The sequence below is a fragment of the Arachis ipaensis genome, chromosome B10 (genome assembly GCF_059453495.1).
Source record: "Arachis ipaensis isolate K30076 ecotype BB chromosome B10, ASM5945349v1, whole genome shotgun sequence".
Lineage (NCBI taxonomy): Eukaryota > Viridiplantae > Streptophyta > Magnoliopsida > Fabales > Fabaceae > Arachis > Arachis ipaensis.
The window spans coordinates 125356563-125373178 of NC_142435.1; the positions used below are offsets into that span (position 1 = coordinate 125356563).

A 16616-nucleotide genomic window follows, 5' to 3' on the forward strand; every position below is an offset into this window, starting at 1 on the left:
GACCTTTAGTATTTACTATGCCACTCTTATTAAAGATACCAATCCTTAGCATATTTACAAGATGCTATTTATTTGTACCATTTTTTAGTTCAGATATTAAATATACATTTTCTATTTTTTTTACTGTTAAAATATTGATATACATGCAATTATTTTTATATTTTATTTAATATCAATATACTTAGATTTTATTTAATATTAGAATTTAATTTTAATATACTGATAGTATAAAACGTTTTAATCGTACAATTATTTATTTTTTTAATGATTATTCAAGCAACTAATGATAATTATTTTTTTCTGATATTACATAATTAGATATACATGTAAAATTATTTTATATCGACCGCACATCAAAATTAAATTCTTAATATTATAAGAAAAGATAACCATATAATTAATAAAAGAATATTTCTTTCCATTTTCACATAAATTTATGAGAAAAATACAGAAATTAAAATCATAGGAACAAAGATCCGTGTCTAGACTTAGCACTATAAAAATATTTCTATACTCCCGTATCTATGTGTTGATCAGCGCCAATCCTCTCATACACTCGGATCTAGATTCTATTCTTTATTTTTAGTTTTACAGTTCTACTTCTATACTACAAAGTAATTAATCTAATACTTGATTTTCTTTATACATAGTTAATTATACAGAGGTCGTTCACAAATGGAGGGGATTGGATTCCAAAAATGAAATAGAGCCAACTAAGGGTGTGAAATGTGTCACACTCCATTTGAAGTAGTTGCTGTAGTGTTTTTTGTTGTAGTGTTTTTTGTTGGGCACAAAGTAGAAGAGGTTCAGTGGGAGAAGAAGCAATGATAAAAGGACACAAGTACAACTTACATACCATTTTAGATATTATTCCTCAAAGAATCGAAGGTATAAATCTATGAGTATCTTTCTTATTGAATTTCATTAGAGAAATTTCAGGTACCTGACGGTTACGGATACAAAATTAAATAGCCTTCACTTTTAGTAATCTCTTCTCTCCCTCTCTCTCACTCTGAAAATTTCAAAACCTTTGCAATTTTAAAAAGCCATTAATAACCATACTTGGCTTAATTCTCCTTTTCCTTATATATGAGAATAATCAGGTTCAGAGCATTCATATCAAGCTAGCCAGCAGCGGCAATAATAATAAAATTCTGAGAGAAACGAAGTGTATGTCGGCGGCCGAGACAACGGCCGCGGCAGCGGTGGAGGCAGTGTCGTCCGTGAAATGCTACTGCTGCGGGCTGACGGAGGAGTGCACGCCGCGCTACATCGACCGCGTGCGGGAGAGGTACGAAGGTCGGTGGATATGTGGACTGTGCGCGGAGGCGGTTAAGGAAGAAACGTTGAAGTCTCGGAGGGACATGAGCACCGATGAGGCGCTGAAGCGCCACGTAAGCTTCTTCCAAGAATTCAGGTCTTCGAGTTCGAGTTCGGGCCCTCAGGATTTGATCCTTGCAATGAAGCAACTCCTTCTGAGGTCTCTGGATTCATCTTCTTCTTCTTCGTCGCCGAGAGGTAGTGGCGGTGGAAGAAGACTTGGGAGATCTCAGAGTTGTTTTTCCAGCGTGAATAGTGGACCAACCTCGCAGCCAAATCCACACTCTCAGAATAGGATTGTACATGGTAGAGACATTAGAGAGGCATTGACCACTGAATAATCATAATTAGGTCTTTTCTAGTTTGTGACATTTACATCATCGTCATGATTTTGATATCAATCTCTGTTTCACTTTTAATTTGATTATCTTTCTCGGTTTGATTTGATTTCGCTCTCTCTTCAATTGTTCAGCTTATGAATTTACACCTTAAATTGTGCAATCATATTTATTATCTTTCTTTCAATCATGGAACCTTGGTACAATTCACATTGATTATCGTTCGTTATACGTACTTTTTGTTAATTGATGGAAAGAGTTATTTACAAATTTAACAGTGATTCTTATATTATACCTTGCGTGACATCAAAATGGAAAGTAAAAATGGGTATACTTTTGAACTTTGTCACTCTCGGTATCATTGTTAGTTAGTGTTGTTGTTGCATTGAAAAATGTTGGGAAGCAATCAGGATTCAGAAGGTATGCCCTTGGCATTAATAATAATTATGGGATATTTGATCACTGTAGTTCGAAAAGTTGTTGCAGATGATTCTTAAAGCAAAACAACAAACAAAAGATGTTTCTTGTTCCCAATGATTTATTTTCTTTTTCTTTTACCAACCCAATTTTTTTGGTGCACTATACTTCTACTTGGTTGTGATACTGAAAGACGAAAACCTTAAAGCTACAGCTCTGAAGTTAAGCCATATATTAACTAGATTTGGCGAGGCATTAGAAAAATATCTGCAGTGTAGGGGTCCATTGCTCATTTGCTCCTATTGGGACATGATTGTGCTTTTAGTGGCAAAATAATGTTCTATCAACATTCGAATTGTCATATTTTGTATTAACACTTATTCTATCCCTTCTATCACTTCTATTTAGCATGGCTTCTATTTCAACTATAAAATTCTTATATTTTAACAGCATTAGTAATATAGAGTATGAGAAGAAGAAGAACAAGAAGAAAATTGACAAAACACAAAGGAATTGACCAATTAAAATACATTAGTATATTTGCATTAAAAATTGCAAAAATATTATATCTTCGTAAATAGTTTAGGTAACAAAAATTCTTTCGTATCAATAAGCATTTGTCATATTTAATCTGACCGATGACTACGTCCATGTGCAGAAAGAGTTTTCAAGAAAGAACTTACTTACGCTTTATAGGCCCACTAAAACTACGAGTTGGAAAGTGCTGGAACCCTGCTGATAATTGATAAGGATACACAGTAACTCAAACCGTGAAATCTTATCTGTAGTCTGGTACATGCCATTCAGCCATTCTTCTGTTTTGGTTTTATGCATACCACAAGTTACGTTGACTATAGGGCGTGTGCGTGATTCCCCAATATGATTATCTACCTGTGTTTTTGTGCTGTCATTTCTATATAAAGAGTTTTTGTTAGGTCTATGATTTAGTTAAATGTGCACCAACCCACCAACTAATAATGTCTTCGGCACATATGATTGCACAGATCTACTCCTTTTAATATACAATGCAGTAGTATCTTGTATAGTATATTATAGGAGGCATTTCAAGTGTACCATGCTTTCAAAATGTTTTTAGTAGATCTCAAACACCTAGAATCATAAAACACTTTTTTAAACGTATCCTATATTATAAAGAATGAGGTTCTAGAATCTATGATATCATTTCTGTGTGTATTCCATAGTAAAAAAGGTTATGCATGTATGATATCATTTCTCTTTGTATTTTTCCACTCTCTAGTCGTAGTTTGAGGATCACTCATGCAATAATGCCTATGCCTATCACTCGTTGGTACAGTTTGCATCGTCATAGATGAATAGATGATGGACCTAATATTCTGTTCAAAGTGCTAACATGACACTAGATGTTTTTTTTTTTTTTTTTTTTCTGTCCAGCAATTTGGTTAGCAAATTATTAGGATCGTTGAAGTTGACCTACATTTTTGGCATATAGCATCGTTCATCAATGATTTTAAGGTTTTGATGAAAATTAAAGATGGTTATTATTTCTCTGTGAATAACCGATTTCAAGGTATAGCTCGTTTTTTCGATATTTGGACTCATTTTTTTTTAGCTTTCTCCGGCGGTGGACATCTGCAAAGCACTTCAATGCTCAAATTAGTAAGAGTAGAAGATGAATATGAAGTTATTCATTCTGAATAAAGTACCTTTTTGTGTAGTTGAAGTTTTGTATTTATAGAAGTATTGCGTTGAAGACAGTTACCCAATGGGCCTAATATTATAGAGTTGTTGAGGATATTAGCCTATTTATGTGGTAACTACTCTTTAGTGATGTGCAGAGAGCAAAACACATACTCCACGTACTCCCTACTCCCTGATGTAGCACGTGTTTATTTAGTTTTAAGCAGATTTCGATTTATAGCTTTACCTGAGTCAGATTATATAGTCAACGGATCATATCCCCAAGCTTGACCGGTCAAAGTTTTCAATTAAACGGGTTGAGTTTCTAACCTATAAATCAGAATTGTGATTATAGCAGTCCCAAGCTCAACTTGTTAAATTAAAAAAAAAAGGAAAAATTGGTAGTGAAAAAGTTATATTGAAAGAGTGTAAATGATCGAACAGATGAAATAGATAAACAAATAAATAAAGATGGGTAAAAAAGATTAGAAAGTGAGATAGTTATGTCTATCTATAAATCGGAATGAGTGGTAGCGCCAAAACTTAGTCAGTTAGTCGACATTTATTCAAAAACCAATTGAAAGGTAAGAGTTGTTCGATCAATATAATTGTGTGGGGATACTTTTCCGAGAACAATTTTTCATGGCATGCATATAGTATTTGATTGACGCAAGCTGAAAAGTTCGAAAATATATATTCGTTGACGGAATCGATTGTATGATCTGAGGATATAATGATCAATTGTTTTGAGAATTTTTTCAATACACAACAACTTATTGACAAATTTCTTGCTCAAAATAATTAATTATTAAATATTGAGTAAATAATAAAGATGTTATAACATAAATAAAATGTGTTGAAAGTAAACATGTATAAATTATTGTAAAATAGGAAAATAAAATTAAAGGGGTGAGCCAATCACTGATATCAAGTAACGATAATTGCTAATTAAGATAATTGCTAATTAAGTTTGTTTTAGGATTGGTAAAAAGTCTTTTTTTTTTTCGGATTGATTAATTAATTGATTTCGATATATGAAATGATAAGATACATAAATAATGTAAATCAATTCGAGTATATAGAGTAGTGAATACCTTGTAAGAAGCTATGATGTATTAAAATTTGATATAAAAAATCTATATAAGCAAACTAGATTATGCATATACATAATTTTACCAAGGTAGAAATGACTTAGTAATTTAATTTTGGTCATTTGCCTTTCATTGCATTCTGTTGTTGAGCTAATAGGTCGGTCATCATATACCGGTTTGTTTGAAATGATAGATGGCTTAGTAGTTTGAAAACCGAAGTATAGCTTGATTTTGATTAGTTGATTGAGCCATTTGTCGTGGTTTGAAAATTGGTACTAATCGAGCACAAGATCAGTAGTCGATTGTAAGTATTTGTTTAAATTATTGGAATATTTGTTTGTGGATAGTATTTAAAATTATTTATCAGAGAATAGAGGAGTAATAGTCGTGATTGCTTAAAAGTCGAATTATAATTCGGTAAGGAAAATTGGATTTGAATATTGGATTAGTATATCCCTTGGGTATTTTTACTTGATATTGATTGATTTGTATTTTGCTTTTGGGATCTAATCATTTGAAGTTTAAGTTTGTGTTTGTACGAAAAAATTGATGGTAAATGACTTGGTAATCTGAACGCTTTATAAAGGAGTATATCTCGATCGGAGATTTGGTGAGTTGAATGTATGTGATTTTGAAGATTCGTGGTAGAGCAATTTATTTTGATCGATTATGCATAAGATAGTTATAGATCAATGAATAATAATGAATGAAATTTAATAGATAATATTGGAAGTAGAGGAATAAAAATTATTAATGGAAGAGTAGAACATCACCGTGTTTTGACTTATGAGTTTATCTGTAATGCACTCTTAGACTAGTCTTATATGTTGATTTGAAAAGTTGGCTTATGCTAGGTGTAAGTTGTCCAAGTTATAGTCCGTCTGGTGGTGTTGCTGCGGGGTTGTTTTGGTGAGATGGTCTATAGCATTGCCTGATTTTTTTTATCGGTGTGATTGTGTTGTCCTGTAAATAGAACAGGGTGCAGAAATGTATAGTAAAAATAATAGTGTTAGATATGCTTAAGGAAAGTCAATCGAAAATGAGATACAGGCTGCTAATTTTTTTTTTTTTTGGTTATCCACTGTATTCCCCAACCCAACAGGTCAAGGACTAATCCATCACGGATCTGAGCTCCATTTAAGGGTCTACCGCTGGCCAATGGGTTGCTGCATGTACAAGGCGGGATTCGAACCCCCGACACTTGCTAAAGCGGACGAGTGAGCTGACCACTCAACCAACCCAAGTTGGTTAGATACAGGCTGCTAATTCACGACGATGTATAGCATATTGGTATATAAAATGGTAAGATATGTAAAAGTAAAGTGGTTGATGTTTACCTTATAAGAGGTCATGTCGTATTGAAAATTAAAGTAAAGAAATTATATAAGCAGGTTAGGTCATGCGTATGCATTGTTTCTCCATAGTATAAAACATGTTAGTTTGATACATTGAGGTTACTTGCCTTATAATTATCTTCCAAGTTATTTTTTTAATTGTAAACACATTTTGAATTCGCCGACTAAAGTTAAAACTGAATCCCCTTATTCCGGAGGCAAAGTAATTGAAGAAAATGAAAAGAAAAAAACTTGAATAAAATAATATGGACTATCACTGAGTAATCAGGAAAAAATAGTAACTATAGCAATAATAATGTAAACAAAAATGAGAGAAATTCGTTACAAGTTGGCTTAGATTCATATGTGATTCGATTCTTTGTTGTATATCAGAAATAATAAATTCGATTTATTTGATCAAATACTTGCATCATTGTGCTAACTCAGAATTTCTAATAAAAATATGGAAAACGAAAATATTTTATATTTAGCTAAAATTATATACCATTAGACACGGTTACGAAAGCATTTAGCAGAATTTGTTTTCTTTGTTGATGGGTTTGGAGTTACTACTACCACGATTGTTATTCCCGAGATGTGGTCATCACCGCTGTTGTTGTTGTCAGGACTTTTCTGATCCTTCTTATCACCTTGTTTCTTTTATTTTTCTGCCATCGATTAAAACTTGCAAAAATCGGACAAAAAAAAAAGTGATAGTGAGGTTAAATAAACTCTGTCCCACGATGGGCGCCAAATGTTCTTGCGTGAATAACCGATTCCAAGGTATAACTCGTTTTTCCAATATTCGGACTCGCTTTTCCTTAGACAAAATGGATGATATGTCGGCTTTCTCCAAGAACGGTGGCGGGCACCTGCAAAGACACTCCAACGCTCAACTTAGTAAGAGTAGAAGATGAATATGAAGTTATTTAGAATGAATAACATACCTCTTTGCGTAGTTGAAGTTTTGTATTTATAGAATTATTGTGTTGAAGACGGTTACCCAGTAGGCCTAATATTGTGGAGTTATTGAGGATGTTAGCCTATTTATGTGGTAACTTCTCTTTAGTGATGTGCCCGTTAGGAGAGCAAAACACGTACTCTACGTACTCCTGATGTAGCCATGTTTATTTAGTTTTAAACAGATTCCAATTTATAATTTTACCTGATCCGAGTTATAGCCAACGGATCAGTTATAATTCATGTTTTTATTATTTTTCATCTATGATATTTTCTTTTTGTATTTTCCACTATCTAGTAGCTGAGGATCACTCATGCAATAATGCCTATGCTTATCACTTGTTGGTACAGTTTGCATCGTCATAGATGAAAGACCTAATATCACTACAACTCATGCTAATTTTACTGACAGCGCGTGAAAAAATCGAGTGTTCGAAAAATTCGACAGATATTACTAATGGCTTCGAGCGATTGGTAATAATAAAAAATAATAATACAATAAATTAAAACGTGGGAAAAATTATGGATTTTTTATTTAAATAAATTAAATAAATGTTTTATTTACTAAAACAAATACTTTTAAAAATGATTACAAAAATGGGTGGGATTACTTATCTCGTTCATATTGTAAACAAGATAAGTAAGTGCGCATGACACGTGCATATCTAGTTTACCGTAAATAAGATATGTGCAAACTTATCTTGTTTACACTGTAAACGAGATAAGGTTGGGTCACACCTATATATAGATGTCGTTTACAACGACGTTCTGAGCCCCATTTCAACCTTTTCCTCCACTTTCTCCTCTCTTCTATCTCTTTTTGACCATATTATTGAGTAAGACGCATATGACGCGTGCAGTGATCCAAATATCAACAGGCTGAATACGACATGGCACTATGCCGGAGCAGCCGACTTTGTGGTTAGTTATTTTATCTTGACCTTTATGTTATCCCGTATATGTATAGTCATGGTTAGGATTAGGGGTGTTCAAAATCGATCCGGACCGAACTAAACCAACGAACCGAACCGAAATAACCGAAAACTGAACAAATCGATAACCGAAAAAACTGAAAAAAAAAACAAGTTTTGCTGTTTTTTTACGGTTCGGTTCGATTTTCGGTTTTGACCATGAAAACCCTAACCGAATCGAACCGAACCAAACCGATTCGGCAAAAACCCCTAAAAATTACCCCCACCCCCACCCCCCAAACGAATGAAATGAGTGCTGCTGCAATGCTGCGCGAGTGTGTGTCCAGCGTCCCTAACCCCCAAATCCCCAATCGAAACCTAGCTTAGTACTCAGTAGCTCTCTCTTCTCCAAATCTCTCCCTCTGCGCACCCACCACCCAGCCACGGAGCCAGCCACCCACGTCGTTGAATCTCCACACCTGCGACACCCACGTTCCTCCTAAGTCCCACCACCGTGAAGCCTTCCTCGAATCCCAACGTCGAAGCCTTCCTCTTCACGGACAGAGCAGAGATCCTCCCAAGTCCCACCACCGCGAAGCCTTCCTCTTCAGCCCAGCACGCCACCCATTGACCTAGCAGGCCAGCAGCATTTCTGGGTTCTGGCCACGATCATCAGTTCAACTCAGCACCTCCCAGTCTCCCACCCAGCCCTCCTCCCAAGTCAATATGGAGCTGTTGAGGGATTTCTTGTGGGATGACGAGTATCGGTTGAAGTGGGATGACATGCTTATACATGCTTCAACCTTACAAGAATGCCCTGTTACTGGGACTATGATGGTGCATTGGGTTCGCAAGGTAAGTACTGGACACCGGAGTCAATCTCAACTTCCTTTTGGATTTAGATGTTTCTTGCAACTGCCTTTGGCATATTCTAATGTGTTGCGAATTGCAATTCTCGCTTGCTGCAGTTCTCCTTCTTCTTTTGCAGTGATAGAGAATATATCATTGGTAGAAGAATTTGGGATGCTGGACAAGCTTACTACTGTGTAACAAAGGTTTGTAAATGTTTTCTCTGTTGTCTAATAGTGTGAAATGGTGATGGCTTTGTAACAAAGACTTGTGATGTTGCAATTTAGCTTTCAGTTTTTTAGTTGAAAATTTGACTATTATCAAGTTTCTAGGATACTTCAGCTCAAAAGAATCATTGTCTTATTGTCATAAAAAATTTATGTTGATTCATCTTGATTATCCATTCTAGAAACATAATTTATGTCAAAACATACCATTTTCCTTTCTCTTCCCTTGTCTGCAAATATTTACACACTAGTTTTTTATAACTTCATCAGTACGGAGAGACTTGAAATCCATGTCACTAATATTGTGAAGTGTGCTGCCTTATTGTTTACTCAACCTCGTAGCAATATTAAAGTGAAGTTATTGGGATTCAATAAGTCATTTCCCTTGACATGGAATAGCTTGTAGCTAAATATGATAATGATCTTATTCTTAGCTAGATATGATTTCTCATTCTTTTGGGATTGAGAATTTATATTATATTTCTAATCTCTTATATCAATTTGTTTAGGGTGTCCCTTGTCCGTCTATGCCAAGGCACAACAAACCTAAACGAGTTGATCTTCATTATTCAAGCTGGTGCATTCGTCTAGGTAAGAGGAAGCTTAAAATTTAACTCAAAGTACTTTTTACTTATGTGTGTGTTGCATGTGTTAAGAAATCTTTTATGTGTCTAGATAACTACTTATTATTGAAACTATCTGATGTACTTTCTAAAAAGACAGCCAATACTATTATATATAGTCTGATCCTTGGATGAAAAAGATTATGTTAGGAGCCCACACATTACTAAAGTACATAGAAGAAAGGATATATTAAGAAATAGATATGATGTGAACTAGATAGTAGTGGGGACAGACATATACTTGTATCCAACTTGTTCAGTTGTGTTGACTGTTGAACTATTAAACTTCTTTAATTGTCGTATTTGAATTCTTTTGTCATTAAATTTCATTAGATCAAGACTTTGTTAGCTATTGTGTATTTGTGTTTGTCGATTTCAATGTTATGACTTTGCAAAATAGTATGGTAGTATTTTTCTTGAATTGATTGAAAAAACCAAACAAACCGAACCAAGCCAAACCGGTTTTAATTGGTTTGGTTTAGTTCGGATGGCCTTGACAAAAAAACCGAACCAAACCGAACCGTAATTAAATTAGACGATCGAATCGGATGACTTTTCCCTCAAAAACCGAACCAAACCGCACCACGAACACCCCTAGTTAGGATACTTGCCAAAAACTAGAATACAATTTGTATCGTTAGGAACAGGTCACTGATAGTATTTAATAATGCTAGGAATGTGGTTATCATTTTTCTGTAATTAAGTTGTTAACTACATAATTATTAATTTAGAGATTAAATGCTGGGGTAGATGTTTTCGAATCGTTGAAGTTAGCTTATTGGTTATACGTTTCTTAATTTATTAATTTAGTTATTAACTATCCAAGTTTGATAATTGGTGGTGCAACTGCTCGGTGCCAGGCCTCCAGTGCTTCCACAGCAGGGGACACAGAGGAAGGAGTCATTCTCGCTGAAGCTTACATGGCTACAGGACCGTGTCCGCCATATGCCACGGACGGACGATACAGAGACATTCTGACAGTATGCGAGGTGTTAGATCTTGTTACTAATCGGGGGGTACCTAATGATGGACAAGTCGAACAACCTTGTCCATCAGCCGGCGATGTCTGTCGTACCATTTGTTGTGCTCTGCAGCACACCGAGGCACGATAGACATTACCGGCTACACTCCACTGTTGATGTCCTGGATATACCAGAGATTTTTTCGGTGGTATCCACCTGACCGACATGTTTTCATTTATCCTATGGCTGCGAGGTAACAATTGTTTATGTCTTGCTTATGTTTTGAATTTGTAACTCGTTATGACATTCCATAAATTGAACTCGTGTTATTATTGTAACCGGTGACAGGTTGATAGGGTTGATGCAGCAGAACAGGGACCAACACGAGACAAGGGTTCTCCAATGACGTCTATCGCTAGACCAGTTACAGATGGACGATGTTAGCACTACGATTTTATTCCCTGGTAGTTCCTTTTGATTCCAGTTTTTCTTCGATTTGGGATTGCATATAGCTAAGCAGGGTAGTTATATATAGTAAATGCATTGAAACCTAATTACAGAATTTAGCCTTTTAGATAGGCTTTGTTATTTAAATAAATTAAATAAATATTTAATTTATTGAAATAAATAATTTTAAAGATTATTGACTTTATTAGTACATGGACATTAGATATTGACTTCTATTTTTATATATTGATTCATGTACTTTTTAATTAAACATTTATAACAAATAATAATTACCTATTGAGATATCAAATATTTATTTATTTAACAACTGTCGTTTCAGTTTGTTTAGATGTTGTACGATGACCTTGCTCTGCAGGCTCTATGCCTGCCATGGTTTATGGAGGAGGAAGAGTAGGGGACATGGATGAGTGTCGTCTCCCTCGTCTGCTTCAACATCATCGAGGGGTATATAACATTAATACCAAACGACATAATGGATTCAAAAGGGTTTCTTAGCGATAAACAAAGCAGTAAAGGTTCAAAAATTATTAAAGAAACCTCAAGACACAGGTAGCGGCAACACAAAAACAAAATTCATTACCCATCAGAGTAGCATTCAACCCAGGAATAGTCAAAACAACAAACAAAAAGAAGTAAAAACACCAACCTTGATGAAACTCAAAAACGAAGGGGCACGTCAACACAGCAAAACTCACATGCTCCTCTTCAAAGTGTCAGAGAAATCTTCAAAGGGATCAAGATGGAGAAATCTTGGAACTGAAAACAGTTATGAAGCAAGAAACAAAGAAAAAATTGAAGGAGCTTTTTGCGATAAAGGAGGCAAATGGAGCGTTTTCAGAAATGAAAAAGGGAGAAGAAGGAGAGCATGAAGCATTTTATAAGAGAGAAAGGGCAAAATAGTCATTTCACACTCCTCTTTAAAGCTATGCACGGATTCCAAGGAAACTACCACGTAACGTTTTCCTCGCATTCAAAGTGGTGAGGTTCAAAATTTCAAAACACGTCGAGTACCCCACCTCTTGAAAGCAGCGTACTTGAGAACAAAAACTAAAGCCACAGAATACTTGAACCCGAAAACATAGCCCAAAACATAGAGCCATGTCCAACAAAGACAAAAAGGCCCACCCAAAAAGGGTGGTCTCCACCATTTACCCGACCTCTTTAAAGAGGTCGGACACGTCGACAAGAACCAAGAGTTACTTATTCAAATAAGTAACTGCCTTCCTAAATCTCTCCTATTATCTCTATCTTACCTAAAAGATAGACCCCCAATAAACTTTGAAGATCAAGGGAACGGTCATCTACCTAAAAAGGTGGTTATTGGCTCTGTTATACATACACTAACACCCCTCAGGTATATTCACGTTCTAATCTACTAAAAACCTACCTAAAGCCCTTAGTGACTTAAGCATCAGAGTCTCTTGCAGGTACCACCCCCACCTCCTCACGAGGAACTCAGACGGTGGCACCTCGACACGAGAACAAGTCAGATGTTGCCCTAGAAAGAGTCTGAGCCTCACGCTCATACCCAAATCAACATTTCAGGTAACCTTCGGAATAGTTAGTATTTCTAAATTCAAACATTTGTTATCTCATTCAAATATTTAAATAAAATTTGAAACCAATTAATAATATAAAATAATAATTATTCAAAACTGAACAAATAGTAAATGTACAACCTTATTGCAAATTCAAATACAATGAAATAAAATAAATAAAAAATGTCATGAAAACTGAAAATATTATCAGAATTAATTAAGATCTTAACTAGAAGTAATTGTCCAAGATGAAGTTGGCATCATCATCCCCTACTGATCATCATCTCCCTGCTATTGTGATGGTGATGGTAGTGGCGTCGATGGCCAAGGATGAGATGAACAACAAGGTGGAGGCGATAGAGGAGGCATGGGTGGTGCACCACTGGATGAGCTACTCACTGACATTTTCTGCATATAGGAGTACATGTCGATGACAATGTTCTTCCACTTGTCGAGATTGGAGTTTAGGTGTGGACGGTCTACTGGAGGGCGTTGATCTTCCCTTTCTACCTTTGATAAGCATGCGTCCACTCTTCCTGCTCTTGCTGATAGTGTGCGAGCACGCGTCCATTCCTCCAGCTCTTGCTGATAGTGTGCCTCCAGCTCTGCGTATTTCATCATGTAGTATGCAAGTCCTATTGCTGCTCCTTGTTGAGCACGATCACTTTCTCCCTTATATGCACAAGTCCATTGACAGTAGACTCAATATTAGAGAAATGTGGAGTAGTAGTGGTGGAGACACGTCTGTCCCTATATCCCTGCCTCACTTGAGTCCGCCTGTAATCTCCGTCCAAAATGCATCCTCCTTGATGGGTGTCGGCTTTGGGCCCCTTGAGCGATCTGATATGCATGCTCCTCGTGGGTCCTGGTCATGGTCTCCTCGAATAGGCGTTGATTTCATATCAAAGAAGGTTTAATACTATTTAAATATAAACCATAATTTGAATATCTATAAGGGTTTAAATAACTTACAACAGTATCCTCGGAGCGTCAGTCAACCCACCAGGAGCAATCTTCCTTGCTCGTGTGCATTCTCTCGAATATCTCTCTTTGAGTGGGGTGTGACCCAGCTTGCCGTCCTGACAATACAATTTAGAAAAATAGAAAGTCATTATATATCATATTTATGAATAATAAAGTAAACACATGAGTGACACAATTAAACAATTAATGTATACGAACTATCTTCTTCTCTATTGCCCAGTAGGTGGTGGATCCCCGAGTGTGGATATATCTTCCGGTCTCGGATGCTCAACAAACCCGCTTCATAGTCTGGATCACCTGATAATTCTATATGTTACATTACTCCTTGAGCTGGGCGAAGATATTGTCCAGGGTCTAGTCTGCAAGAGCACCCTTGTTGTGGATGTCCAAAAGCATCTCGCAGAGGCACTTGGCGGCTCTCACCCACTAAATAATGTACATCTTCTACTCCTCACCCTAGATGAGCTTAAAGTGGTCGTGCAATATCAAACATAAAAAAGTTAAATGTTTTGCAAATTGACAGAAGTTTATAATTTGAACTAAGAAAAAGAAACACTTAACTACCTTAAACAAATGCCACCAAAGATTGCGAACGTGATCTGGAGCTATACTAAACTTGAATATGAACCACCCATTAGGACTGAACATGGATCGGATAATATTCACAGATCCGCGGTATTTATCCACATCTGATACGTAATATGCAGATATTATCCGATCCGCACTATAAGAGGATCAGATCGCGGATATCGCACCTAGATTGGTGGATCCGATCCGCAGATCCACACACTTAATAAATAAATATATAATTGAATAATATATATATATATATATATATATAGCTAACTTAAAAAATCAGAAACCTTACCTGTAATTCCATAAACATTTTATTTTAGAGTTGTGCACTCCTTGTGCATTTCTCTCACTCGTCTCCCTCCCTTTGTTCTTTTCACAATCTCACTTCTCAGACCTCTCAAACTCTAATATGCTCATCAGTGACCATCACCAATGATCACTACTTCTTCATCCATTCACGGTCTTGCAGCCGCGTCTCCTTGTCGTCTCTCAGCCTCGCCATCTCGCAATTGCGTTGAATTGTCGTCTCGCAGTTGTCTTCTCTTCTCTTCCTCGTCACCCATCCTAGTTGCCGTTGCGCCGTCTTTTCGCCTCTTTTCTCGCCTTCATCGTCCTCTGTTCTTGCTAGAGCTACCTGGTTTCTTTTGAGATATGACTGGTGCTGCTGTGGTGCTCCTCTGTCGTTGTTGTATTCATTGTCTTCTCTTATTGCTAGAGCTACCTGGTGTTGTTTTGTTGTTGTGGAATGCTTTGTTCATCAAGTAAATTTTTTGGTTAATTTTTTATATGAAAATTGTTATAGTGAAAAAAATTATTTTTTTGTTATGAGGATGAGCTGTTGTTCATAAGTTTATTTTTTTGAAAAAAATAATTTTAGTTGTTTAGTTATTAAAAGATTTGAGTTGCTGCTATTATGATTTCTTTTTATTTTTAACAAATAGATATTAATGATCATATATGATTTTTGAGGTGATGCTATAATGGTTTAAGCTTTTGTTATTTAAAAAAAATAGATTTAAATAGTTTTAGTTCTAATTTTCGGATGTTTCTTATATCCGATCCAATTTGCAAAATAAATATGCGGATAAATATAAATATAAATATGCAGATCGGATTGGATCCGAGCATAAAAATTGTAGATATTTGATCCGATCCAATAAATTTGTATATTGCATTGAAAATTCGATCATATCCGATCTGATCCGTGTGCAGCACTACCACCTATAGTGATTCTTGAATACTCAAGTAGTTCTCTCTCTCTTTAGTCTCGAAGAGTCTCAACTGTGATAAACCAAATAAAAAAATTGCTAACAATAAATTAGATTTTTTTTTGTTCGTCAATTTTGTTAGCAGATTAGGATCGTTGAAATTGACCTACTCTTTTGGCATGTAGTATCTTTCATAGATGATTTTAAGGTTTTGATGAAAGTTTAAGATAGTTATAATGAATACATACAAGAATGCTATGATATAGATCAGATTAATAAAAATATCTATACCTATAAAAATGATGTGGCTTAGTTTTTAAGTGACAAGTGGTGACTTACATGTTGCTTTTGCAAGTCCAAGTCCAAAAATTGTCATACGTTGATTGATAATTGACAAGACATGCAGTAATTTGTCTGTTTAAAATGTAATTAACAATTAGAGTTTATTTTTTTTTTGTACTGAGCCAAACAAAAATTAGACCAACCATAATTTCTAGTTAAAAGTCTAAAACAACTAAATGTTGGCTTCCTTCATTTTTTTTGCTGTTATCTCTTTTTTTAAACATTTTTTTTATTAAAGTATGGTTGGACATAAAAGACATTCGTGTTGGACGAATGTCGTATTAAAAATGTGTCCGATATATGGACATAACAACTCAGTGACATGTCCATATTTCATATCTCTTCTTTTTGTTATGCATTTTTTTATTTTTCTTCTTCTTGTTCTCTTTTGAGAGAGAGAGAAGGAAAATAGAACAATGATGATGATGCAGATGAAGAGAACGGAGAAAAAGAAAAAGATGTAGAAGAAGGAAGAGAAAGAAGAAAAAGACGATGCAATAGGGTGTGTACTACGTCAGATTTGGTAGATATAACTTTAAATTTCTAAAATAAAGTTTTGTTAGTTTAAATAAGAAAAAATAGTATTCATATTATAATTAGACTTTTTTAACTTGATTTTGTAAAGTTTTTTGAAAAAGCTTGCACAAACTTTTTATTTTGTATTTGGTAAGTAAAAAAGGTCATGTACTTATATTTGTAATTTTTAAAAGATATAAATGAATTTGAAAACACTTAAGATGGAACTTTTTAAAGTTAGTTTTTGCTTATTGAAATTTAAAAAGTCTAATATAATCTCATACATTAATAAT

At 35.2% G+C, this 16616-nt stretch overlaps 2 protein-coding genes across 2 annotated transcripts; both read left to right on the forward strand.

Annotated features, from left to right (window-relative positions):
• The first annotated feature begins 485 nt into the window (after positions 1-485).
• Positions 486-1845, forward strand: LOC107622641 (uncharacterized). Its single transcript, XM_088492300.1, has 2 exons — positions 486-888; positions 1104-1845. Exon 2 carries the CDS (start codon positions 1173-1175, stop codon positions 1659-1661), a length of 489 nt encoding a protein of 162 aa, XP_088348426.1. The 5' UTR covers positions 486-888; positions 1104-1172; the 3' UTR covers positions 1662-1845.
• A 6483-nt stretch (positions 1846-8328) lies between these two features.
• Positions 8329-10061, forward strand: LOC148581621 (uncharacterized). Its single transcript, XM_088492304.1, has 3 exons — positions 8329-8885; positions 8999-9085; positions 9616-10061. Exons 1-3 carry the CDS (start codon positions 8757-8759, stop codon positions 9718-9720), a joined length of 321 nt encoding a protein of 106 aa, XP_088348430.1. The 5' UTR covers positions 8329-8756; the 3' UTR covers positions 9721-10061.
• Positions 10062-16616: the final 6555 nt, after the last annotated feature.